Below are 27,708 nucleotides of genomic sequence, written 5' to 3'. Positions count from 1 at the left end.
AAATCATGTCTTGAATGAACCCGAACAACTATTTGTCTAAATTCATTCTGAATGTGGGTTTTTAAATAGTCATTAAAAAATTTCTAATAATTGTTTAAAATAAAAAATGTAGCCACATGTTTAGCTATTTAATAATGATCTAAAAACAAAGTCTAGAATGAACTTAGACTAACGGTTTTCTAAGTTCAAATGCAGTTGAATAACCATTTGCCCAAGTTTACATAGGACGTAGTTTTTAATCATTTAAAACATTTTAAAATTTATTTTTAATAAAATTAATATTTTTTATAATTTTTATAATTCTTAATAATTATTTAAGTAATTTTCTATAATTTTTTTTATAATTATCTAAAAGACCATTCTAGGATGAACCTAGACAACTTCTTGTCCAGGTTCAAATACATCTGAACAATCATTTGTCCATGTTCATTTTAGATGTAGTTTTCTAAATAATTATTAAAAATTATTTATCTTTTTAAAATTTTTAAATATTTGATAACGTCAACAAAAATTTACCACACTAGTATTAGGTACATGGTGCATGGCACTTGTCACTATCTGGTTGGGTCGTTAACCACGTTAGCAAAATTTGATGTCAAACATGGTTAGTGTTAGTCAGGGACTTGATTGATTAATTTTTTAGCTGCAAGGGTTCAATTGAGTGTAAATTTTTCATGAAAAATTAATTATTTTTTAAATTTTTTTCTAAGGGCATTTTTACCATTAAACCTAATTTTTATTATATTTGTTTGCAAGAAAACATAAAAGTAGATATTTACATGCACAATTATATTAACTTTGTTATTATCACATATATCGGTAATAACTCATTTTATCTAATGAAATGCTAATACATATAATTAGTTTATATTCTCGTATGATGCACAGATCGATCATTGATAATATTTTTTATAAAATTAATTTTTTTTAAATTATTAATGAATTGAAAAAGTTAATGTAATTACAAAATATTTGATATTAAAATAATAAAAAATCATTATAGTTTAGTTATTAATTTATTATATTTAAAAATATAAATTTAATCTTCTCATCAACTAATAAGTGTTGGGTATAGTAATAAGATACATTATACTTCAAAAGATAGAACGTAAATTTAAACATTAAAGACGATATTGTTGAGAGGAGTACTAAGTTAAAACAGAGATGAATAATACCAAAATAATATTTATATAATTTAGAGAGAGAGTAAAAAAAAATGAGAGGTGATTTTGTTTTTTTATTTAAAGAACAAGAAAAAAGGATTTTGACTTTAAACTAGAGAGAGTGTGTGATTTAAAAAGTCAAAATTTCCATAAAAACAAAAGGGGTAGGTGAGTGGCGGCAACAAAGACAAGACTAAATACAAACTCAACTAGTAATTCCATTTTGGAAAAGCCTTTGAAATTTAGGAAAAGTCAACGAGTGGGGTCCACGCGGCGTGCGAGCGTGCAAAGACAGTTGGACCCCACAGTCTCAAATTCAGAGCCCCAAAAATTACCATTTTTTTTATTTCTATTATTTCCTGTTCTCCTCCTTAATGATTTCCACCACCTTTGCCCCTTTGTCTCCTCCTTTACATTGCACGTACCCATTACCTAATTTATGTCACATTCATTATTTCGGTAAAACATATTAAAATTAGTAAAATTTTAGGTGAAGTGATTTTTGGTTTATTTAAAGTATTTTTTTTATTTCAAGATTTTATATTAAATATATAATCATATTATTATAATATTTTTTTTACTGATTATGTCTTAACTCGGTTGATATTAACATTGTTATCAATGTAAGAGGATATAGTTTCAAGTATATTGAAGCGCGTTTATTATTTTATTTAAGAGTTAAAGATAAATTATAGGTTGTACTATAGATGTACTTATCCATGTAGTTTTAACAATTAATTTATTAAAAAATAAAAATATTGGGACTAGTTTTAACAAATGACAAATATAGAAAAACTACATTAAAAGAAATGGAGAATGGAGAGAAACATAAAGAGAAGCAAAAGAGAATAGAAAATAAAGAAAAAAATTAAATTGCTTAAAATGAAAAAATATGGGGACTAATTGTATAAATTAATCTAAATTTTTTTATTTGAAATGATGATTTAACGTGCCACGTCAACTTACCGTTACACTATTGACGGGCAATTAATGGCTTAGTAACTAAAATATTACAACACAATAACGCAAGTAACTAAAATATAACTTGAGGTAAATAAAAGTGACTATTTTAATAGTTTACTTTAAATTTAATTTCATGATTAACAAAAAAAAATTATTTGATAAATTTAATTTATTATCAATTAAATAAATGAATCATAAAAAAAAAACCTTGAAACCCCCAGTGTAGTGGGGATTCAATACTAGTTTGGTTTAAAATTTAAAACCAATGGTGGATATTCTTTTGATTTATATGAATAAAATTCACTAAATAAATAAATTAAAAGATAATAATAATTATAATGAACCTTATGAGATAGCACGATGATTAAGGGTGTTCACTATTTTAGATGTAGTCTAGGTTCAAGGTGTGTTAATCGCTTTGATTATTCAGACTTTACTCTGTTTATTCTTTAATTTTTATTATTTTATCTAAAATCATATTTAATTTTTTAAAATTTAATAATAATTTTTTTTGGTCCATATTGTGCATGTGCCATACCTAGTATTTATAATATTCCTAATAGGTCCCACAATATTTGCAAGTTGGTGCACTAAATACTTATTTTTCTTAATAAATTTCACTCATTATACTTACTTTTAAGAAATAAAAAATGTGCTAAGTTAAAGTTCAAATTGAATTGGAATTGGATTGGATTTGAAAACTTGTTATATTGTTGAAAGTATAATAAAAATATTTTAAGAAATTATTAATATGTAGAAACCAATTTCAACACTCAAAAAATATCAAGTGGTTTCCATTAGCACTTGTTATTTTTTTCTTCATTAATCTTAGTCAAAACACATAAACAATAAGAGGCGGTTCTAGGCGGCTAGCATGGCCCCGGCCTTCCTAAAATGAAAAATTGTCATTTAGGCATTCTATTTTTTTTAAATTTTAAATTAGTAATAGTAAAATTATACTTTGGCCTCCTAAAATTATAAAAATTTAATTTAATACTTTAAAAATTATAAAGATATAGACTATAAAAAATTAAAATTTCATTCTGCCCACCTAAAAAATTGTTCTAGCTTCGCCCCTGTATACAATATTCAAAATCATCAATTTAGTTGCAGTTAATATCATCCAGATAATGTTAAAGTTGTGTGACGTAAATCTTTTTTGATTCAGTTTGAAAATTTTGAGATGCAACTCATTTGTTAAAGAAATAAAATAGAGAAGTAAAATTGGTGATCTATGAGGGCGAAGGTCCGAGGGCCAAAAGTCCTCGCGGTATGGATCTTGTCACACAAGTTGAATTCGTATAAGATTATACTTCTTGTATTAGACATTGATTAAAAAAAGGTCGTTTTAACCCTTAAAATTGCGTATAACCGAAAACTTCTTGTATTTTTGTTTTTCAACGTTAGTGAATTTCTCCTCCTCTGCTCGTGGTTTTTCCCGATAAGGTTTTCCATGTAAAATTTGTGTGTTCTTATTTTTCTTTCTTATTATTTTGCGATTATTCCTACTGCCATTATTGACGTATAGTATAAGAGATATATATTAATTTTGTTTTGATATTAATACATCTCAATATTGGTATTGATGTATTTTGTTATATATATTTTATTTATTATATTCTTAAAATAACTTTCATATATAACATATATATTAATATATCTCAATCGCATAGATATAAATATATTTATATTAATGAGTCATCGTAATCATGTTAATTTAGATCCTATTTCATTTATTTTGGAATAATTCTTTGAGTAAGTTAAGAGCTATTGTTAAGTTTTAGAATATTGCATTTTCTCATTTTAGTTAATAGATTATGACATTTGCATGTTTTTAATTAATCAAATGTGATTGGAGGTCTTTTTATAGAGGTTATGAGTTTTATAATGAAAAATTTGGATTAAGGACTGAATTGCACAGCCAAAAAAGAATGAAGAAAAGAAAGAATAGGAGGAGGCAATTTCTTCTGGCGCGCTGGGTCTAGCACCTTAGCGCTAATTCATTCAATCATGTAACACTCTTTATCCGGTCCGAAAATTGACACGGATAAATGATATCGTGTTTAAATGATATCGTGTTGACACTTTCTTTGCTTTTACAAAAATTTATTTTCATAAAACATTACTTTCATCACTTGCTAAAATCCTTTAATAAAATTTTGAATCTTTACAGAGCTTTGAACACATTTTTAAAATCATTTTTGAATAATTTTCTAGGTATTTGAACATGTCCAAAACATAAATCGAGGTCTTGAAAACTTAAAACGACCAAAAATACAGGTTGAGCAGGTGTAGTGGATCAAGTCTGGAGACTTGAATGGCAAGTCTTGAGACTCTGCCTGTAAGTCTTGATACCTAGGCCATATGTCTCGAAACTTAGGTGGTTCACTGTAGCATTTTAGCTACCGACTTGCAAATCTAAATACCTCTAGTCTCAAGACTTGATGCAAGGAATCTCAAAATTGGTTAAAAAAATACTTCAAATCATCTCCTAACATCATCATATTGTACCAATAAGTTCCAAATCATTTTAAAACCATTTCAAAGCTCACTTATACACAATTTCAAGTCATGCTCATAATCATGTTAATTTAGATCCTATTTCATTTATGAGTAAATTACACCAACAGTCACTCAACTTTGATCTCAATGACAAAACAATCACTCAACTTTCAATTCAGTTACTCAACTTTCAAAAAATAAAAAATCAATCACTAACATTATCGAAAAGTGACAAATAAGTCATCCATTAACATTTTCGGTTACATGCCTAATGGGTTAGCTGACGTGGTTAGTTAATTAACTGATATGACCAATTAACTTGCCACGTTGGACATGAGTCTTTTCCCCTCTTTTCTTTATTTTTTTCTTTTTTTGTATTCCTTATATGGAATAATATCATTTGGTAAAGTTTGAAAAATTGAAGGTTTGGGTTTTATTATACTCATTAAGTTTTACCATCAAACCACACAATTATACTCATTTTCCCTTAAGCAAAAGATACATTTGCATTGTGATTTGAGTTCTTTTTATAGATGTTATGAGCTTTACAATGAATAATTAGGATTAATGATTGAATTTTTGAGCCAAAAATGAATGAAGAAATGAAAGAATAGAAGGAGGCAATTTCCTTCGGCGTGCTGGGTCTAGCGCCTTAGTGCTAATTCATTGATCTGCAATTGTTGAAACTATGTCATTTCACTAAGGACAACTTGATCTTTACACATTTGGATGAGAGTTTTACCATAAATAAAACCTTAAACATTAGTAATTAACAGAATACAAAAAAGGAAGAACTCATTGGAAGAGAGTCTTAAAATCATTTTTGTTTTTATCTCTTTTTTTTTTCTTTAATTTGTATTTGATGTAAGATTATTCAAAGGTATTGATATTGTTTCCTAAACTTAGAAAGAAGTTAACTTTATTGTTCTTAGAATGATGATTGATCTTATTTATTTTCAATTGATCATTTTCTCTTCAATTATTTTATTCTATATTTAATTATTTATGTTGTGTTTTGTTTATTTAATGTATTTGTTTAATCATCGAGTTGCATTAATTTGATAGCCTTAGAAAAGAACATTAAGGTTTAGGTCTAGATTGAATAGATTGGGATTAACTTTAATAGAATAGAGCAATGAGTCAATTTACAATTATAGCAATATACTAGAACCCTAAGCAACCATGTAAAATCCCTTACTTGATTCGAAAATTGACACGGATAAGTGATATCGTGCTAACACTTTCTTTGTTTTTACAAAAATTTCTTTTCATAAAACATCAATTTCATCATTTAATAAAAGTTTAAATCTTTACAAAGCTTTGAACACATTTTTAAAATCATTTTTGAATCATTTCCTAGGTATTTGGACATGCCCAAAACATAAATCGAGATCCTGGGAACTTAAAACGATAAAAAATACATGTTGAGCAAATGCAGTGGAATAAGTCTAGAAACTTGAATGGCCAGTCTCGAGACTAGGCTTGTACGTCTCAATACCTAGGCCATAAGTCTTGACACTTAGGTATTTAACTGTAGCATTTTAGCTACTGATTTGCAAATCTCAATACCTCTAGACTCAAGACTTGATGCAAGGGACTTCAAAATTGATTAAAAATGTAACACCCCAAACCTAGCCTAGACGTTACAGTCGAATATGGAGAAATTACATTAGTTTGCTTAAAATCTTAGAAGTTTTAATCCCAACTTTAGAAACCATAAGTTCTGAAAATATTAACTTTAAGCAAAACACTTATACATTATTTTTTTGGAAATTACACACAGAACATATTTATTTTACAAAAAAACTCCTAACCTGATCTCGTTTGAAAACTCTTGATTTCATTGCGTGTTTCGAAAATATAAATATGGCAGCTCTTACATATTTTAGGAAAACTTATACTTAAATACTTTTCTATCACAGTAAAACCATCAAGTCATGTACCAGTAGATTTTTCTTTTTAACAATTTTAATTTTGAAAAGCAATTTTGAATCTGATAAATCGTACGTTATCGTCGTTTTACGTTAAAAATACCAAAATTCGACAGACATGAACAGAAACCATAAAACAAATTTACAAACCAAAATATCAGAAATAAACTAATCATAAACCGATTTATTTACTTAACCAGAAAATGAATTCGAGCTTTCACACGTCGTCTAGTCCTAAGTTTATAGGCCACCTGAAACGTATTAAACAAACGAGTGAGCTAGAAGCCCAGTATGTAACACATCTAAGCAACAAAATAGAAACACATACACAAACAAATACATTTTCATATACAGATTACAGATTTAGACATATTCTCAAATACGGAATCAGATGTATTCTCATAATCAAATGCAGATGCATATACAAATTCAGATATAGATGCGAACACAGATCCTACCGCCATTCGCTACACACCAACTCTTTCTAACCAATCACATCAATTAGGACTACAAAAGTCCATCCATCCCATCACACTTGGTCATGGTGGTATGTCACTCATATAAGTGCAGCTGAGTTGCCAAACAGAAATGTTGCGGTAAACCGCCAGAATCATATATATGTGGTTGAGTCACTATAATTGCAGTCAAGTTCCAGAACAAAAATTGAGGATACACCGCCAGAAGGCATAGTAATACTGCCAGAATCACACTTCCTCCATCACATATATTATCCCACCCCAATGCACATGCAAATATTATCAGACATTAGGTGCACATATGCCATACATATTTTTCATATCAGAACATGCTAACAAAATTATTAAATCATAGGCCATATACGAATTTCACATTTTAGACATTCTTGTAATTGAAATGCAAACAATATCCCTATCACATACAATAGGAAAATATCAGATTTCACATTTCAGAGTCATTTTTAAGCCAAACGGAACCTACGAAAGGTCTAATTACAAATTTCAAAGTCAAATGGGCCTGACCCACACGACCCAAATATCCTAGCCTCTATGACACACACGGCCATGTGACTCACATGGTTTGGCACACGGCCATATGACACCGACTGTGCAGTTTTCAACTTTGCGTTGTTTGCTGTTTTTCGAGTTTTCTATTACACATTTGGTTGTTTCTAATACGCGACACCACGACACAGTTCCAAACCTAAAACGACATTTCATTAAATGAATTAGCAAACGAAATGAATATCCAATAAGAGGAAATGTCCTTTTTTCTTAAGATTCTTTGTCAAAACAATAGAACATTCAACCCTTACAACTACAACTGCCCCCAGTTTGGTGTTCGATTACTTACCCCCGAATGAAAAACAATTTCCAACCAAATCCAAATCGTTGGAGAATAGTTTTGCATCTCTTGATACACACCTAACAAAACACAAAAGAAATAAACCCCACAAAAATCCATCCACACCACAAAACGAAAGTTTGCACTCACCCTTAAAAACCACACAAATAGATTTCACTTACTTCAAAATTTGATATTGCAGTAGTGAAACTTCCAAATGCCCATGATCCAAACGGATAACAATAGATTAACAAGCAGTCAAAATAGGAACAAAAACCTGAAAATACAATACCAAAACAGAGATGGCAAAGGATAAACAAATAGAAACAATAGTAGAAAGAAAAGGAAAATTTTCAGAAAAAGGAAACAAAAATAAAAGAATCCCGGAAGAACGTTTTACAATAGTCTCACATGATACCCAATTGGAAGAGTAGAGAGAGAGTGAAGTAATGGACTTGAGGAATGGGAAGATTTTTTAGGAGAATTAAAAAAATATTTTAATTAATTTAAAAACTACCCACAACCCCCACTAAAAACTGATTAGTTTACTATCAGACTTCCCTCACAGTTTAAAACCTAAAAATAATTTTCACTTTACACACACAAAATTCAAACACGAAACCTCTAGGTAAGCTGAAGCCTTACCACAGAATCAGCAGACTCATTCTTGACATCACTTGAGCAAAAATAATATATAAGCTACAAGTTCAAAGATACAAAAAATCAAGGAAAAAGATTCAAACTCGAAACCTCTCACACAGTACTCACATCTCTTAACCATTGAACTAAATCAATCCACTTGATAAAATTTTCACAATCTTAACTCAAAAATCAAGGTTTAACTACTCTAGTTTCACGAACCTAATTTCTTCTAACCCGATTTTTGGGTTGTGACAAAAAAAACTTCATATCATCCCCAAACATCATCATATTGAACCAATAAGTTCCAAATCCTTTTAAAATCACTTCAAAACTCACTTAAACACAAGTTCAAGTCATGCTCATGTTCATGTTCAAATCACTTTAAGCATCAAAAATCAATTTTAAAGTATTGAAATAATCTCAATTAACACAAGACAACACTAGCCAATGAATTTACAAACACATATGCTAACCTAAACGTTTATGTACATGCCAATACACTATCATAAGTTAATACAATATCAAAGGTTTTACACTCTACACTCTTCAAGCCTTGTACAGTGATGTAATCCTCCCAAGATATGCATTTAAACAACAAATGGGTTAAGCTCAAAGAGCTTAGTAAATACACTATGATTTCCTACCTTACCTTTTCCCAAATTAGCGTATTTTATAAACATAAAGTCTAGTTTCAATTAGACCACTTAATAATTCTTCACTAAGACTCAAACACTCAACTATGATTCATTTTAATTTATTCATTTCACTTATTTAGGATGATTACCATTTGTTGACCCATTTTTAATCATTCAATGGGTATTTCCTTATACGATTCAATTCTTAATTTAATTTTAAATTAAATTTAAGTAGTTCAATTTGTAAATTATTTTATAAATGCTTTTTTTAAAAATTTTGATATATTCGTTCGTATGTTATTTTATAAAATTTTTTGTTTAGTTTTAAATTATGTATTCAAAAATGCTTACTTATTTACTTGCACATTGATGTGTTTATATTTTTACTCACCAATCCATTTAAGATTCATGGCTAACCTTAAACAATTGTTTTAAATTTAATTTCATGATTATTTATAAAAAAATTAGTTGATAAATTGATTAAATAGTTAGAGTTTGAAACCCTATGATCGGTTTGGCAATTAACCCAACATTTGGGCTGAAGTTGAGGGGAGGAATAAAGAAATAGTGGTGAGGATGGGGTGATTTACAAGTAAGGGAGAAAGAGTGCTTAACCATTGGGATGTTGCCCATACTTAGTAAGGTTTGACACCAATTAATATATCTTCTAGAGTGATTTTCATTCTAATTTACTAAAAATTTAAAAATAAAAGGAAATAGAAGTGGAGTGGACAAAACCTAGGACCTCTAGGGAGTGTGCTAACTACTTAATCACTAGACCAATGTCATTTCTTGGTTATTTATTTCCTCTAACCCTATATTTGGAGTGTGACTTTTTTCAACTTTGTTTTTTTCATTATCTCATTTCAAGTTCACTATCTTATTATTTCATCGTTAATATTACTAATTTTTTATACTCCATTGCTGCTTAAAACCTTTCTAATTACACTTTATTAACGATGAAAAAAATATAAATAGTAATGTTTATTTATGATTAAAAAATGGGGATAAACCATATAAAGTTGAAGTAAGTAGAGAGTAATAATGGAAGGAAAGAAATAATTGTCAATTTTAGATGCCAAAGTTGACAAGAAAATACAAAATGAAGTATGGAAGCAGCAGTGGAAGTACGGTACAATTATATCGAGCAAACCAGTGGGATGGCGACGATGATGACTGAAGGCTGAAGGCTGAAGTGGATAAGATGACAAATGAAGCAACAGGAAGATGGACGACGTAAAAAGCAATACTGACGGGCAGACGGATGGACGGGCATTGGTGGAAGTGGTGAGCGACACTTAGGGCTAGGGGTTTTCTTTTTTACGAACTGATACGGAAGGGGAATTAGGGATTGGGAAAGGGAAGGGGAAGAGGAAGAGGAATTAGGGATTGAGGATCAAGAACAGGAATGACAATATGAGGGACTAGGTTTGCTGGGAATAGGGGTAAAAAATTTAGGTTAATAAAATTAGCTCAGGCTCGAGCTAAAATAATCTTGCCCAAACCCTACTCGTTTTTAAACGAGCCTCACTCTTAATCTTAAACCCATTTTTTGAGCCTATATTAAACCCTCCCACATTTCGAGTGGGCCTTCACAGCCTGACCTATGGACAGGTCTAATTGCGACCAAGTGAATTATTATTATTTATTTCAATATGTCACACCAACAAATTAACAAAAATAACAATGCTAACAATTGGACTTAAATTTTGAAATCTAAAAAATAGAGGGACTAAATCTCTAGAAATAAAAATATAGGAACTAAATTACAAATGTATAAAAACTATGGAGATCTATAACACATTTTAACATATAATCTATATTCATAATAATGGGAGTAAATGCAATATTTCAACATCCATACGAAAACGGTCATTTTCAAATACTCAGTTTGTGTTTGCCATTAAATTGCACAATGTGTCAAATTTGACTAAATTTCATACCTCAATCTTGGTTTTTTTTTTGGATGCTGTTGCTTTCACACTCCCCTCCCCCCCCCTTTTTTTAATGCGATTTTACCAACTACAAAGAAAAGAGGATATGCTGAGAATATTAACAAAATAATATATATGTAATTACATTTCTATGATAAAAGAAAGTTGAACTAATTACTTTGAAATTTATTATATATTTATATACACCCATTTTCTTTTAATCAAGTGATACCAATGTGTTAAATGTAATAAAAAAAATATATTATATACCAAACATATAAATATATTTTTATATAGATATAAATTTTATAATATTAATTAAGTTCAATGAATTAATTTAATGATGGTATTTTTTAAAATCTAATTATGGAAAATAAAATAAAATCAACAAAACAAACAAATTTAAAATATTATAATCTTGTACTAATCTTTATTATTAGGGGTGAGTGTTCGATCGAATTGAAAGAAAAATTTTCCAGTTGACGAATCATATTTTATCATCCTAACTCGATTTAAAATTTTCTTGAATCGAGTAAAGTGAGATGAAATTCGAATCAAATAGAATCAAATATATTTGTTCGAGTTAGATTAAAAAATAATTTTGGTGTTTTTTTATTTTTATGTAATCTTTTTTTTTAAGTTTTTAAACATGACTATACAAAGAAAAATTGAAGTGAACAAATAAAAGCAACTCAACTCAATTCAGCTTATTTGAGTTATTCGAATTCGAAAACTCAACTCGATTCAAACTCGAAATTCAAAAAAAAAGTTGAGTTGACTCGATTAACTCGATTTGAATTATTTGAATTTCACATTTTTTTGAATCGAATCAAAATTTTCTCACCCCTATTTATTATTACACAGTTTAAATTTAAAATGTCAGACCAATAGATATAACAGAAGAAATTTAGTGGTATTAGCAAGTGGACTTGAAATTTTAAATCCTAAAAGTAGAGGGACTAAATTTCTAGAAATAAAAGTAAATGGACTAAATTTCAAATGTAGAAAGAATACAATGTCTGGAACATAATTTAACAAAATATAATTGACTAATATGATGTCATATAGGTGAAAGATGAGGTTGTGATAAGAGACAAAATGAAAAGATTTTTGACCTATAAATTTGACATATAAAAGTAGTGATCCCTTGCAAGAGAGAGAAATAAAAGCCTAAATTAAGAGTTTGACCTACAATGGTGTCATTTAGTGGGGGTCTTAATCTTATTAATCACTCGTATTTAAAGTGTGATTATTATTATTTTCATTTTTAAAAGTGTGATTATACACAAAGCTATAAAACCAAAAGTAAATTAGATCTTTTCATAAGCCTATATAAACTAAAATTTTCATGTATTTTTAAATTAGTTTATTCAATTTTAATTATTATTTAGTTAATAAAATAAAGTTTTATTAATTTAATATATAAAATATAAAGTATTATTAATGCACAAAATAAAATAAAATATTAAAATATTTTAATAAATTCTTGATCGACAACCCTAAATAATCATAGTAGTTGGTATTGTACTGATACTAGTCGTACCGCTTTGGTCTTCAACTAATATCAGGTAATCTAGGTTTTGTTCCAGTCAAATTTCAATGTGTTCTGGTCAATATCAGCGTGTACCGACCTATGCAGGTTTGTAACACCCCCGACCCAGCTTAGGAGTTTTGGCTAAGTTAAAGGCATTACATTGATCACTAAAGTGATCCTGTAAAGCCATTATACAAGTTTGTAACACCCCCGACCCAGCTTAAGAGTTTTGGCTAAGTCGAAGGCATTACATTGATCACTGAAGTGATCCTGTAAAGCCATTCTTTTGCTTTAAGTTCGGTTGTATAAAAATCGTTCTTCTGTTTTTAGGGAAAACATCCATTAATTAAACCGACTTTACTTAGCAATTCAATTACAATATTAATGATGCGAAGTTTTGAAAAACGCTTAAAGTTAGTAAGACTTTTCAAAACTTAAAGTTTTTGTAAAGCAGAGGAAAACAATATTAAGAATAGTTGTTTTTTAAACCAAATAACATGCAATCATCATAGTATTAACTAATTATCACGCTTAAAATTAATAAGTTAAAACAATCCCAAACCTAAGATATAAAAGCAATAAATAATTAATAATTACAACCCTAAAAACAATTAAAGAAAAATTTAATGGAACTTTATAATAATAATAAACGAGCTGTTAGTCCGGAGTTCTTCCGATGCCATTTCGAGTCCTAGTTTTCTATATTACGTGAGAGGTAAGGAAAAAAAGGGAGTGAGCTTATAACAGCTTAGTGTGAGGCTAATTTTTAAACCATTATATATATAATTGTTCAAACAGTAAAACATTCAATTTATAGCATATTAGCAAATTAAGCATAATGAAAGGAACATTCAGTAAATCAATGCATGTATAAATTATGTTAATGATGTAATGCAATTATGAATTTTAAATTCTCACCCATCCATCCTATCCACCCTCGAGCATTGCTTGACACACCAAAACACATGTCAAAAACTAACCGTCCTGATTTTCCCGGTGATAATGGTCATTCACTTGTCATCTATGACGATAACTTTTTGTAACGCCCCAAAACTCTGCCTAAAAGTTTAGACCGAATCCCGGAGGTCACATTGATCACCGAAGTGATTATAGGAAAATTTTAGTTTAACAAGCTAGAAACAAAACAGTATTTAAGTTACATAAAACTCTCAGTTATAAAATCCTGATATTTCAAAAAAATATTAATCCCAATGTCACTTACGTGTGTAAAACACCGAATTTCGTAACACAGTTTTCAAAACAGTATTTAAAATTCAAAACTGTTTAATTAGAAGCTCGAAAATTATAAAAAATACTATTAAAGCCTGTTTTTGACCGTAACTATCCGAGACCTCCGCATACCAAGTCCAACTACAGAAAATGGAAGTTTACCTGAAAGGGAAAACACTAAGAGAGTGAGCTACACGAGCTCAGTGTGAGTTCGAAACATGACAACATCAGAGTTATAGAATAGAAATCCATATAGCAGTTCAAAAGCGAAATGCACTTACAGAGAAATACAGAACCAGAAGGTAAAAATAGTATCAACCTCTTAATTATATAACAATCAAGCACACCATATCATACTACCAGAACATTTAATCAGTAAACCCGTCAACGGATTGATACCAAAACACTTATCATCACAAAAAAATCAAACGTATCAGTACTGAAACACAATGGCCTATAAACAATTAATCCCACAATCAGACAGAATGTGGGAAAAAATGCATCAATGTAAACACCCATCTAGCCAAATGCCTTTCCATCCCCCAATCACACCCCAAAAGAGCTAATTAAGCTAACCCAACCAAACACACCATATAGGACCTCAAAAGGCCCATCCATCCTTACACACCATGTGTGTGGACTAGGCTACTCAGATAATAATACGCAGCAAAGCTGACATATATGCAGTATAATGCATTACGGTAAACTGCTTGTACAAATATGTTGCAATTAAACTACCATATCATATCAGAATCAGTCTTTTTTCTCTTCACAACCAAACCCCAAATATTTTATGCAAATGTACATGTGCAGACAGGCGTACAAAATCAAAATACACAACTTCCAAATAGTCATACGGATAGAGAAGCTCACATCCAGTCAATTAATCACAAAATTCTCGTGCAGTCACTAAATGCGCACCACATACAAACACCCCCACACTAATCAAACAGAATCATAAATGCGTACACTCACTGACTCGGATTCAGAATCAATTTTATAATAACATTGAATAACACTCAAACGAGTTACCTACATAAAGCTATAATTATGAAAAATACACAAGTCTAAGCCGAAACATAAGTTTCGACCACCCTTACTAAGACTTAGCTAAGAGTCGGACCATATAGACACACAATCAAGCTTGAAATTGACACAGATAAAAAATCGGTGAAAAAGGGCCACATAGCCATGTGGAAATGCCTAGGCCGTGTAGGGAGTCAACATGCCTATGTGGAGAGGCACACGTCTGTGTGGAAGGAGGCACACACCCGTGTGACCTAGGGTTATGGCTGTGTGATCCGGCAATGTAACTATCTGTTTGTTTGTGCTAAAATAGGGTACAGGGCAGACATGATCGTGTGAGGATCTCACACGTCCGTGTGCCCACCAGACACAGTTGTGTATCCAAAGCACATGCCCGTGTAGGATCCCTAAATCCCCAAATTGGCCACACAACCGTATAGCACCAAATCAGCCAACCCTAGTTCCCAAACGCACACGCCATTGTGTCCAAAGGACACGGCCATGTGAAAATCGACTAATTTCCCCAAATCAGCCATATGGCTGTGTGGCCAAGCCGTGTGGCACCTAATCCTGCCCGAAACCCTTAATTTTTAATTCTATACGGCCGTGTGAACAGACACACGCCCATGTGGCCACTCATGTGGTCCTGAAACCACCTCGAAACATCTTGCAAATCGTGAATTTATACACCAAATGCCTTCTAAACTCTAACAGTTCAGAAACATGTCATAGAAAACCAAGTTTTATGCAACTTAAGTGAGAAACCTTCTACACATTCACCAAACCACTTATAATATATCAAATTCCATATAATCGAAACAACAAATCGCAAATAGAGTTGAAGAGTTTGAACCTACACCTAATTCGCGATCAAAGACATCTAGACACCAACTCAACGATAAAGAAACTGAAACTCTCTGAAAACCACAAATAAAATTATTTTCCAAAAGAAGAAAAAAAGAAAAGGAAAAAGGAAAAAAAATAAAGGGCTCGAACACATGACCCAGAGATACATTAAAACACAACTAACCACCAGACCAGCAAGCCCATTCTAACATCAAAACGCACAACTACATACAATAGCTCATTTTATTCATTAACCCTAACCATAAAGCTCAAAACTTCTAACCCCAAAATTCGGGGTGTTACACTTTTACTACAATAACTTACCATCCCAGTTGTTTGATTTTGATGGCTTTTAAATTATCACCCTGGTTTGCTCAATTTTGATGACATTGTTGCCTACTTCGTACAGTACAGACTTTTGGTAAATTGACACTTTATCCTACGAAACTCCTCCATCTTTTATTCTCGATTTTATGTAATTGTGCACATATATTCAACATGTCATGCTATTTATCAGTCAATAATCGATTACTATGCTTATCAAGCACATTTACCTTTCAATACGGTGTATGAATTTCATACTAAAAATCATTGGCATGTATTTATGCAATTAATTCATATCAAATTCACATATACAATTACTTTATGCGAACTAAATCAATTTCACATATATAGTTTCTTCATGTGAATTAACATTGGGATATTAACATGCTTAGTTCGGCTGACACATACATAACAAGTTTACATGTAGGGTTTGCATATATAGGGTGTTCGCACATACAAGGTTCACACATAGGGGTTTGCATATAAAGGGTTCTCATATATATGAGGGTTCATATACATAGGGTTCACATACATGGGTTCACATGGGGGTTATGACTGGATTTGGAAGATTACATTGGTCACAAAAATGGCCTAGTACAACTATCGGGATTCATAAAACAGTTTTTTTTTAAAATTGCTTACTTTAATAGAAAAACTTAGTGTGTTTCCAAAAGGCATAGTTTCTTTCAAAAATCAGTTGGTTTTAATTATTACTTTACAAAAGTTGATTACCAAATTTACATGTTTTTCAGATCTTATTTACATAACAATGCAGCAGAAAGTGATATTTAACATAGTTCTAATTAAAAACCAAATTTCATGCATCCTAAATTTATTATCCAAGTTTCAAAAATCTAAACAACTACAATGCCATGCATGCCAAAATAACCCAAAATATAAATCTCATGCCACAATTCAAATAAAACAATACAATTTTTCCAAGTAAAAGAAATTGAAAATAATAATTCTAAAATACTTTTATTTAAAAAAACTATCCGAGTTGAGCCCTCCAAATGTCAAGTCTGCATCCTAACCTTGAGGGATTATCTGTGAAGATGGAAATAAAAAACGGGGGTGAACTTAAAGAGCTAAGTGTGAGTCCAATCATAAGAAAATCAGTGTCATACAGTAGACGAGACATACGAAATAACACTTCTTAGAATAATCACAATCGTATAGCAATTCAGAGTATCAGTTTTTCAGATCAACATATCAGTATAATATTTTAGAATTCATAGTTTTGCATGTACATACTTATGAATGACAATGCAATTTCAGTTTATCAGAAAATATCCTACCTAAATTCGTTATACGCTAAAATAATAGTTCCCCAGAACTCATCCATCCCTACACACTGTGTTGTCAATAAACCACAATTGATTTACAGATAAACTGCTAGTAAAAACTATGGGTAAACTGCCAGTATTTTCAAATAAAAAGTTTGTAGATAAACTAGCAGTAAGTTGTTAATGAGCCACTAGTGTTTACAAATTATTAAACTGCCAGTACTTCCTCCATTCATATCGTACTACCCCATGCAATTCAATATAACATACTTGTAACAAAACAGTGCAAAAACAATAGATATGCTTAACACGTATCTAGTTCAACAGTAGTAGTGGGCCTGCTTAACTTGAACTCAGTAGGGCAAAGGCAATAATAACAGTAACAGTTTATCAAAATTACTGTGAAAGTAGACATGTAAAATTCATATATAATTCAATATGACAGCATCAATTCAGTTATTAAATCATAGATTCCATAATGACATAATATGAGGGACTCAATTAGTGAATAAAAACTTTAAAAACAATTCAGAAACTATATAAGGACTAAACTGAACAATTCACAGAATTTGGAGTAAAACTATAAAATAAGGGTCACACGACCGTGTGAGGGTCTTGAAGCCGTGTGAAAGGGTTACACGGTCTTGTAACAGCCTGAGACCATGTGGAAAACGATGAATTAACTTACAGGAAGGAGACAACCGTGTAGCAGCCTATGTGGTAGGCTAAGGCCGTGTGGAAGATGAACTACCCTACAATTTACATGTGCACTTGGTCGTGTGGTCCACCTATGTGGTTTACCCGCCCGTGTGAGAGACCGTGTGGCCGTAATCTTACACACCGTCACCACCAATTCTCTTGAAAAAGACACACACCATTCACCATGGGTCCATTGGCGTTCCTCATGATCGATTTTGATTTGATTAATGTAAATCCAGTCTTTTAACGAAAAATACACACAATTAAAGATTGGTATCAAGATTTGGGCAAGATCGTCAAAGATTGACAAGATTCGAAAAAAAATTGATTAATCGGATTTTTGAACGAAAATACAAAAATCTAACCATTGGGATGAGGTGTACTTACCAACCTTTAGTAAAGATAATGGATTATAACTACGAAAAATAGAAGCACGGATAAAATCAACGAACGGGGAACGATTTGATATAAAAATAACTAACAACCCAAAGACTGAAAAATATGGTGCAAGAATGAGAGAAAAGAAGAGAAAAAGAAAAGAAAAGTAGAGAGCAATTTTACTAGAATTTTGAAAGGAGGCAATCCCAATCAAAATAGAAAAAGAATGATTAAATAACTAGGGTTTGTAAACCCTAGGGGCGTCACATGCAATTTACCCTAGGATTGTTGAAAATAATAAAAATGAGAGGGGAATGAGAGAACTCAAACCTAAAACCTCTTAGGGAGGGGCACTAACTTGTAACCATCAAACCTATAATTCATTTCTTATTTAATTACCTCAACTAACCTTATCTATATCAAGGTGTGACATTACCCCTCCCTTTGTCATCTTTCTTATCATAATAATTTATAAATATTTAGTGCCAAAATTTGTAATCGATTAATTTGAAATTATAGTAAGGTTATTAATTTGATTATAACCAAAATGTTATATATATATATATATATATGAATGCATCAACAAGGTCTTGGTTGAACTGAGAAAATTGAGGTATTGAAAATTTTGATATCTTAGATTCAAATTTTATAATACGTAAATATTATGAGTGAATTATATATATATAAACAAAGCCTAAAATACCCATAACCTCGCTCAACACTTAAATACAAAGTTAAATATACTTCTTATTATATTAACAACAATATCAATATCAATTAAACCAAAATTCAATCACTATTCCTTAACCTTAATAACTTAGGCATTGGGATTGTTATAAAATTTTAAAATATCGCCATTACAACCGACTCATGAATCATATTTCCACTTTGATAAACGTCAGGATTGCACCATTTTTTTATACAATAGCCAAAATACCATTTGCCAACTTTATCAAGTTATTATTGGCTCTGTCTCTCTCCAAACCAAAAAAAAAACATAAAGAGGAATTATGGAAAGAAACATAGTTTAAAAATTACAAAATAATTCAACCAATTTGACTATATATTATCATGGAAAAAAGTACATGAAGAAGATCCCAAGCCTTTTTCCCTAGTAATATGTATTAATTTGTATTTAAATTAATGGAAACATAGTTTATTATATTATTAAGTAGCACATTCTTATAGAAGATAATTTTAATATAAAAATTAGGGTTTTGATATAAATATATATATTATAAGTTAGAAGCAAACATATTGTTTAATAACCACATGTGTATGTGTAAATCCCACCTTTGTAACACGTCCAAATTCTAAGAATCCTCACCAACTCCCTAAAGCTATAATCTCATTGTTTAGTCACAATAATCAAATTTATAAAAATGCAAATAGTTATTCAAGGATCAAAGTATTCTTCGAATATTAAAATGATCACCAAACCTAAATGTTTTCAATGAGAATACAATCAATAGCTAGAATATGAAATTTATCGGATAAATAAAATTCGAATTTTTGTGAAACAAATATTGCATGCTTTGTAACATTGGTAGTTTTGATTTGTTTTAATTCGCCAGAAAAATTACATTAATAATCCTCAGACATTAAATAGAATAAAATTAGACTTTGAAATAACTAAGGAAATAGTATGGTTGACTAAGAGTAAGATTTTTCATTTGAAGTTTAATTGAAGATAATTGGGAACCCTGTGTTGGTCTGATGGTTAAGGTGTTCACCGTCTCAAGTGTTACCTGAGTTCGAGTCATGCTAATTACGTTGTAGTTAATGCTTTATTCTCCTCTTGTAATTCACCAAAGAAAAATTGAAGATAATTAGAGATCATTCTTGTTTATAATGAGACTTGGTGAACATCAACAAGTTAAAGTTGATAATTTTGCTTAAACCTCAAGTTTTGTAAGCCTATAAATAAGAATTGTACTGATGGAATAGTAGAGATTTTTACAGCACAACTGAGATCATTTTAGAAACATTTTATGTGCCTTTTATCTTTCACCTTTGTGTGATATTCTTATACCTTCATTAGGTAAAGTGGATGTTTCTTTAGTGAGTTTACTAGATGATGCAATAGTGAGGTTGTAACGGTTAATAAGGAGTAGTGTACCAGTAAGTGTATCGATGTTCCTTTGGTGAGTTCACTAGATGATGCACTAGTGAGGTTGTAATGGTTTATAAGGAGTACAGTACCAATAAGTGTATTTATATCACTTATCACACCACACTATTAATTTCAGATATTTATAGAATATCAGTTACCACAAAACTACTCCTCATAGTTTACTTTTGAAAAAGTATTAAGGGTATGTTTAATAAAATATTGAAAATTTTCATTATTTTTTTTATAATTATATTAATTTTTAACTTAATATAAAGTTTTTCTTTAAAAAATTTTAAGTGAATAAGTATCTGGAGAATGTTAAGTGAATTTTATTTTTAAAAACTTTACATTTGAAATAAATTCACTTTAAAATTATGAAATATTCAAATTATTGTATTTAACTTTTATTTAAAACTATACAAAATATATAAGATATTAGGTTAATAGGATTAAAATATATAAGATTTATTATTATAAAAATATACTTAATTTTTACTAATAATCACTTAAAAAATTATATATTAAAAAAATCTCATTTTAATGAAAAATAATAATAAGATGAAAAGAGAGGTGTGCCTTAAATGACCATCTCTCTCTTTTCATTGACTCTGTTAGAAACTCATTCCCATGGGGAAAATTGAAGCTCCAATTTCAACCATTGAAAATATTAAAATATTTAAGGTCTCAATGATGATGAATACAAAGATGATGAGTAAATAAACAAATTGACTAGTGGACATGTGTCTTGTCACCTTATTAGCCATCCCACCTTAATGGGGTTTGACATGAATCTTGACCCTCTTTTATTCAACATTCCTCTATTAAATAATTACTTTGTTTTGAGGGAATTGAATTTTGTTTTAGTCAATAACATTGTCCTCCACCTATCACAAACCTTCTTATATGTATACATATAATCATTATTCTTGGTCGATTTCCTTTTTTTTTTCCTCATTGTGCTTCGTTTCCTTGAGGTTATAATGTTTTTGGGAATAGTTGTAATCCTTTGACTTTAAATGTCCTAATTAAGCTTTAGTTTACTTGAAAATTCATGATATTGGAACGCATTTAAGTGTATATTTTTCTCTGATTTAAGACTTTAAAAATTATAATTAATAATAGGAAGTGTATTAATTTTAAAAAAAATTATGAGGTGTTTAATTAAAAAAATTAATAGTTTCTGTTGCTACTCAAGTCTTGATTTTTAATACGTGTTTAATTTTTTTATCAAGTTAGTTTAATTTGCCCATTTTTTTCAGTTAGAAGATAAAATCTTTTAGTGGTTAAATAAATAATTATTATATATTCTAAATGACTTCAAAAGTTGATATTTAAGTTTAAGGTTTAAGCATTTTTTTAAAAATGTAAAAAATATAATAATATTAAATTTGTATTTTTATTCAATTCTGAATTAAATTAGACTCACGCTTGCAATTTTCATTTTTAAAAATGGGGTTTTTTATAGTTTTTGTATTTCAAGTCTAATATTTTTGTTTAAATTTTTTCAAATTTGAACAATACAATCCTTGGACAAATATATTTTCAAATAAAATATTTAATTTTTTTAAAACATTGAGGGTATATAAAGCGGTGATTAAATTTTTATTAGACACTTATTTAACACAGATTCAAATACTATCACCTTATTTTTTACCTTCAGTATTATATTATTTTCTTAATTTATCTCTCACATCCAATTTGTTTGTAAACATCTTTCACATCCAGTTTACTAAAATGAAAAAAAAGTATTCAATTATTGAGATTGTCTTCTCCAAACACAATACTCCAAACTTTGAATACCTTAACCAAAACTCCATCATTGGCCACTTATTTATATGCAAAATTGCTTGAAAGAATATCAAGTCCTAGAAGGTATTTTGTGGGGTTAAGGCACATGGGTCAGTTCCTAGGCCAATAGCTTGACACATTTTTGCATCAATAATAAGAGGATATCTCTATTTAATTTTTTCTATTTTTTCTTTATATATAATAAAGAGGCTGCTAACATTATTACAGTTATATATATATGGAGAGTTTTAAGATAGTATGACCATGGGGGGGCCTTGGAAAAGTTAGGATTTATTTTAAAGGGTTTCATGATGGAAATATGAAGAGTAATTGGTAGAACCTACTTCCTACATTTTTCTTCCTTTGTCATCATTTATGTTGAGAGCCATCACCAATTCATATTTTATTAAAAAAAAATAATTCAAAAAAACCAATATTCAGTCCGTAAAATAAATGAGGATATCTGTGATTATACAAGAAAGAAAAATGAATTAAGGTTTTCTCAACGTTACTTAATTATACTAATAACTCGTTCGATTTTCATGTTTGTTGAGATAAAAATAATAATTTTTGAAAATATTTTCTATTTTTTAAAAATTGAAAGACAAGTTTGATAAATAAAATTTCTTGAACCAAAAAAAATTGAAAACAATATTTTCAATAAAAAAATGAAAACACAATCGGTTACTATTTTTCTAGAAATTTAAATTAAGATCTCAGATTTAATATTTTAAAAGAGGAACATTTTTATGCATTTATATGAATTTAAATTACGACCAAGTTATTTAAAATTAAAAATCATTTTTATTATTTTTAATTTTGTAAAGAATTTTTTTTTAAATTTTCACATATTTATATTTTCATTTTCCAAAAATTATATTGTAAATTTTCAACCAAACCCTTTTTGGTAGGGAAAGATAAATAATATAGAACATATGCCTACAAATCCACAATTATAGGTTCCTTTAGCAATGCTATGGAGTTGAAATCACCACCCTTAGGCCCATTTGTGTATGGTAAATGGCCCACAATGGTTGCAATTTTAGGCCCATTTATGAATACTCGTTTATAGGGATAGTGTCAACTTCACAAAAATTACAAATGAATTTTTCACAAAATTGAAATAACATAATTGTTTTGGTTAAATTCCTAATAGATCCCTATACTATAGGGATGAGGTCAAATTAATCCCTCTCAATTTAATCTTTATATTATTAAAAAGAATCAAGTTTGAATTGTAACAAAGTTAACATTTATTGTATAAATAATGTCCTAAACTTTCAATCTCGCTAAATAGTAATTGATATGTTTTTAATAGTAAATGTTAACTCTATTTCAATTTGGCCTTAGTTAATTCTTTTAAATAGTATAAAGATTAAATTGATCCGTTTTATTGTAAAGGGACTAATTTGGTTAGGTCCCAAAAATAGAGAGATCTCTCAAGTGTATTCACCTATTTTTTTTATACAATATTAAGGTGGGAAACAAGGTTAATACGACTCAAACTTTGTGCCAAATGGGTATTTGATAAAAACTTTAGCCACTGTTCCATACAAGTCAAGACACCTTTTTTTTTTGAAGAGACAAGTATAATATGATGTAAAAACAAATATTTTATGTTTAAAATAGTGAGAATAACTTAAAATTTTTATGTAAATTTTTTTAAAAAATACAGTATAAGTGTTATTAAATATTTTTATTTACTTGAAAAATTATTATGTTTTAGAAATATGTATAAAAAAGACTTTGAAACTATATCAAATAATGTTAAAAAATAATAAAACAAATCTCGTTTTGTCAAAATAAATTTAAAATTTTAAAACATAAATCTATTTTTAGGTATAAATTTAAAAATTCATGCTTAAATAAAAAATAATCTATATATAAATTTAAGTAAAATTTTAAACTAATATTTTAGCTCGGACTAGAGTTAATTAACATGTATACTAATGATATCAATCATAGATCCGATTTTCCTCAATAATGTCTCTACTTAAAAAAAGAACATAAAGTCGAACATTACAAACAACATTATTGGAAAACACAAAGCACACAATCGAATCTAAAAACGATATTATTGAGAGGATAGTTACGAAATCGTAATAATTTTTTTGTAAAAAAAAACTCAGATCCATTAATTTGGGGCTTTCAGCCCAATGTCCCAAATTTATTAAGAAAACCCAAAATATCAAAAATATCAGCATGCCATTGCCAACACCATCTTCAAAGTAACCGAAAATAACCATAATAATTTCACTTCAATTCATCTAATCTCTTAGACCCTTACACAAATTTCCAATGGCAATTCTGTTAAACCCTCCCTCTTTCCTTTTACCCACAAAGCCCTTTCTTCCAACTCACTCCCCCTTCTACTCTGGGACTCAACTCACTGACTGCACCAACTCCTCCTCCTCCTCCTCCTCGTACTATCAAAGCTGCAGTACTTGACAGTGACTATTCACCCAAGAGAAGCAGCAGGAATGAACCCAGGGAAACGATAATGTTATCCGGCTGTGATTATAATCATTGGCTTATTGTTATGGAGTTCCCTAAAGACCCTGCTCCTACTAGAGAACAAATGATTGACAATTACCTCAACACTCTTGCCACTGTTCTTGGCAGGTGAGATGACTTGAAGCTTTCCGGGTTTTCTTTTCTTTAGTTGAAAATATGAAAGAATATGGAGTTTTTTTGTATGTTTCTTTTTTCTCTTCGGGATATTTCTTGGTTTTTTTATGAAAGGGGTTGTTTTCTTTTGCTGCCTTGCTGGGTAATGTCAAGTTTTGATGAGATTTTTTTTGTTGGTTTTGCTTCTTCTTCTTTTATATATATATATAGATTATTATTTTTTATTCCTCACATTCTAACACATTTAAAATTTTTGAAAAAATTTAATTATAATAATATTTTATGCATATTCATATATGATACTTACATAATTGAGTTGCTCTTCAAATGATGAAAAAATTAAAATTGAACTCAAATAGAAATTTATTGCTCGCTGCTCGACTCAAGCTTAATCAAATATTTTAAACTTTGCTTGAAATAATATTCAACTACTCGAATTTAGATTGATGGAGCTTATTTACACAATTTATGTACTCAAAAGCTCGAGTCAAACTTTCTTTTGTGATAACGTAGTAATTTGATTTCAATATATTAAAAATACATTTATAATAAAAAAAACTCAATTAGCTTTTGAACTAACTAAATTGAGTATTAAGATACTTGAACATAGCTCGATCATAAGTTATCGGGAAGAACTCCTTAAGATCTTAACTATTTACTTTGATCTCGATAGGTTCACATAAGTGAAGCTTGCAACTCATATGTCACTTATAGCTTTATAGTAAGCTTTCTTTTAGGTCATTTGCAGTCTTTCCAAGGACATGTATCTTAAATGAGCCTTTCTTAGTTATCAACATGAGACCCATGGTCGGAAATTCGGTCATCAAGTTATCAGTGTCTACTATCTGGAGAATGAGTTTTCAATGGCTAATCTTTTATATATAAATGAAAAGAAGAAGAAAAGGTCTTCTTAGCATTGTGTTTTTGCTTCTCCGTGTTTAGGTCTCTACTATTAGATGGTTTAGAAGGAACTTTCGTGATGGCAGCCGGTTGTCGAATCTGACTTCTTCTCACGAGGTTCCGAATCTAATGTTAAGTTGATGCTCATTGCGACGTAATATGTTAAAACTTAGTTGAGATGACTATGGAGGTCATTATGCGTGTATTTAGTCATTGTTACTAATACGGTAATCATTGTTCCGATGAGTATTGTGTATCTAGTTATTGTAATGAATAAATGCTAGCTGGACTTTATTTTCTTGTTATTCAGCATGGAAGAAGCGAAGAACATGAACGCGTTTAGCACCACTACATATACTGGATTCCAATGCACGGTATTGGAAGAAACCTCGGAAAAGTTCAAAGGTAAGAAGATTTATCATCGACCCTGTTTGTTTAAACTTTGTTGTTACTTATCCATGACTTTGGGATGAACTTTGTTCTTCCACACGTAGGATTTCCCGTAGTTCTTTGGGTGCTGCCGGATTCCTACATAGACGTCAAAAATAAAGATTACGGAGGTTGGTTTGCCATGCATACAAATATCTTTGTTTCTCACGAGACAGCTAGATTATGATCTTGCTTCTGATTTCGGCTTTGGTTTCGTGTTTTTGTAGGTGATCAATATATCAACGGAGAAATAATTCCCTGCAAATACCCTACTTACCAACCAAAACCTAGAAAAGAATCAAGATCCGTGAGCAAACGATACGAGAGACGAAAAGACGGTCCACCTGCTGGACAATACAGACCAAAGCAAGCAGCGAGTACATCGGAATCATCATCTTAACAAGGTACAAGAAAATGCCGTCTAAAGTTCAATTTTCATCACACAACTTATTGTCTTTTGTTGAGAGTTCACCGACGGTACCGCGGCTAACTAATGTCGACATGTTATCGGAACACTTGTTCCTGAGAAAGTCACTATGAATCCTCTTAATTGGAACACTATGGATGTGGTTGAACTTTCAGCAATGAGATAGATTTTGGCTTATACATGTGCTTACTCTAGTTTTGGTCCTTTTGGAACTTTGTCTATATGAGTATTAGGCCAACATTGAGGCCTACAAACAATTTGGTTTGATTTGTTTTCCATTTTTATAATATATTATAAAAATTAATATTTAATATTATATTGTAAAAGATTAAAAAAATTATGTTACTTTGATCATATTAAAAATTTTAACAAAAGAATAATATATAAAATTATGAAATGTTGAATAAGAATACACATGGTTTTAGACACGTTTAGTTAATCTATAATATATATGAAAGTACGAGTTTGAAAAACTTTTGGACCCATAAAAATATTTTTTATTTTTTTATAATATTATTAAATTAATATTTAAAAATAATTATAACTAATTTAAAAAATTGAAAAAATATATCATAGTAATTTTATTAAAATAAATGTTGTGATAATCATAATAGATTTAAATTTATTATTTGGAAAAAGAAACATATTATAATAAAAAAATTGTGTTGGTGATTTATTTTCTTATGTTAATATTATAGTTTATTTAGAACAAGATTTTATGTTATTAAATTTTCTTACAATAATTATTAGAATAGGATGATTACTTATAGTTTTTATTAATATTATTAATCAATTATGATAATTAGGAGTTAGATGAATTAATATTATTTATTTACATAAATTATATTTTATTAGGATAATTTAGATTAATTTTAGATAAATAGTTTTTATTTATTTATTTTTCAATTTTTATCTTGTAAATTGATGAAATCATTGTGTTAGATTAATGTAAGATTCTTAAGTTTTGCATTATAAATAGGGAGTTAATTTGCATGAAAAAAGAAAAATAA

At 29.6% G+C, this 27,708-nt stretch overlaps 1 protein-coding gene across 1 annotated transcript; it reads left to right on the top strand.

Annotated features, from left to right (window-relative positions):
* Nucleotides 1-24,516: 24,516 nt before the first annotated feature.
* LOC107940865 (multiple organellar RNA editing factor 9, chloroplastic) lies at nt 24,517-26,315 on the top strand. The gene is made up of 3 exons (XM_016874328.2): nt 24,517-24,542; nt 24,658-24,936; nt 26,153-26,315. The coding sequence occupies exons 1-3, from the start codon at nt 24,517-24,519 to the stop codon at nt 26,313-26,315; spliced, it is 468 nt and encodes a 155-aa protein (XP_016729817.2).
* Nucleotides 26,316-27,708: the final 1,393 nt, after the last annotated feature.

Source organism: Gossypium hirsutum, chromosome A04 (genome assembly GCF_007990345.1).
Source record: "Gossypium hirsutum isolate 1008001.06 chromosome A04, Gossypium_hirsutum_v2.1, whole genome shotgun sequence".
Classification (NCBI taxonomy): domain Eukaryota; kingdom Viridiplantae; phylum Streptophyta; class Magnoliopsida; order Malvales; family Malvaceae; genus Gossypium; species Gossypium hirsutum.
This window is presented reverse-complemented; position numbering and strand designations above follow the sequence as displayed.

Coding starts and splice junctions, on each gene's coding strand:
- LOC107940865 (XM_016874328.2), top strand. CDS start 24,517: ATGCCATTGCCAACACCATCTTCAAA. Junction 24,543..24,657: donor TTGCCAACACCATCTTCAAA/GTAACCGAAAAT, acceptor TTACCCACAAAG/CCCTTTCTTCCAACTCACTC. Junction 24,937..26,152: donor CTTGCCACTGTTCTTGGCAG/GTGAGATGACTT, acceptor CTTGTTATTCAG/CATGGAAGAAGCGAAGAACA.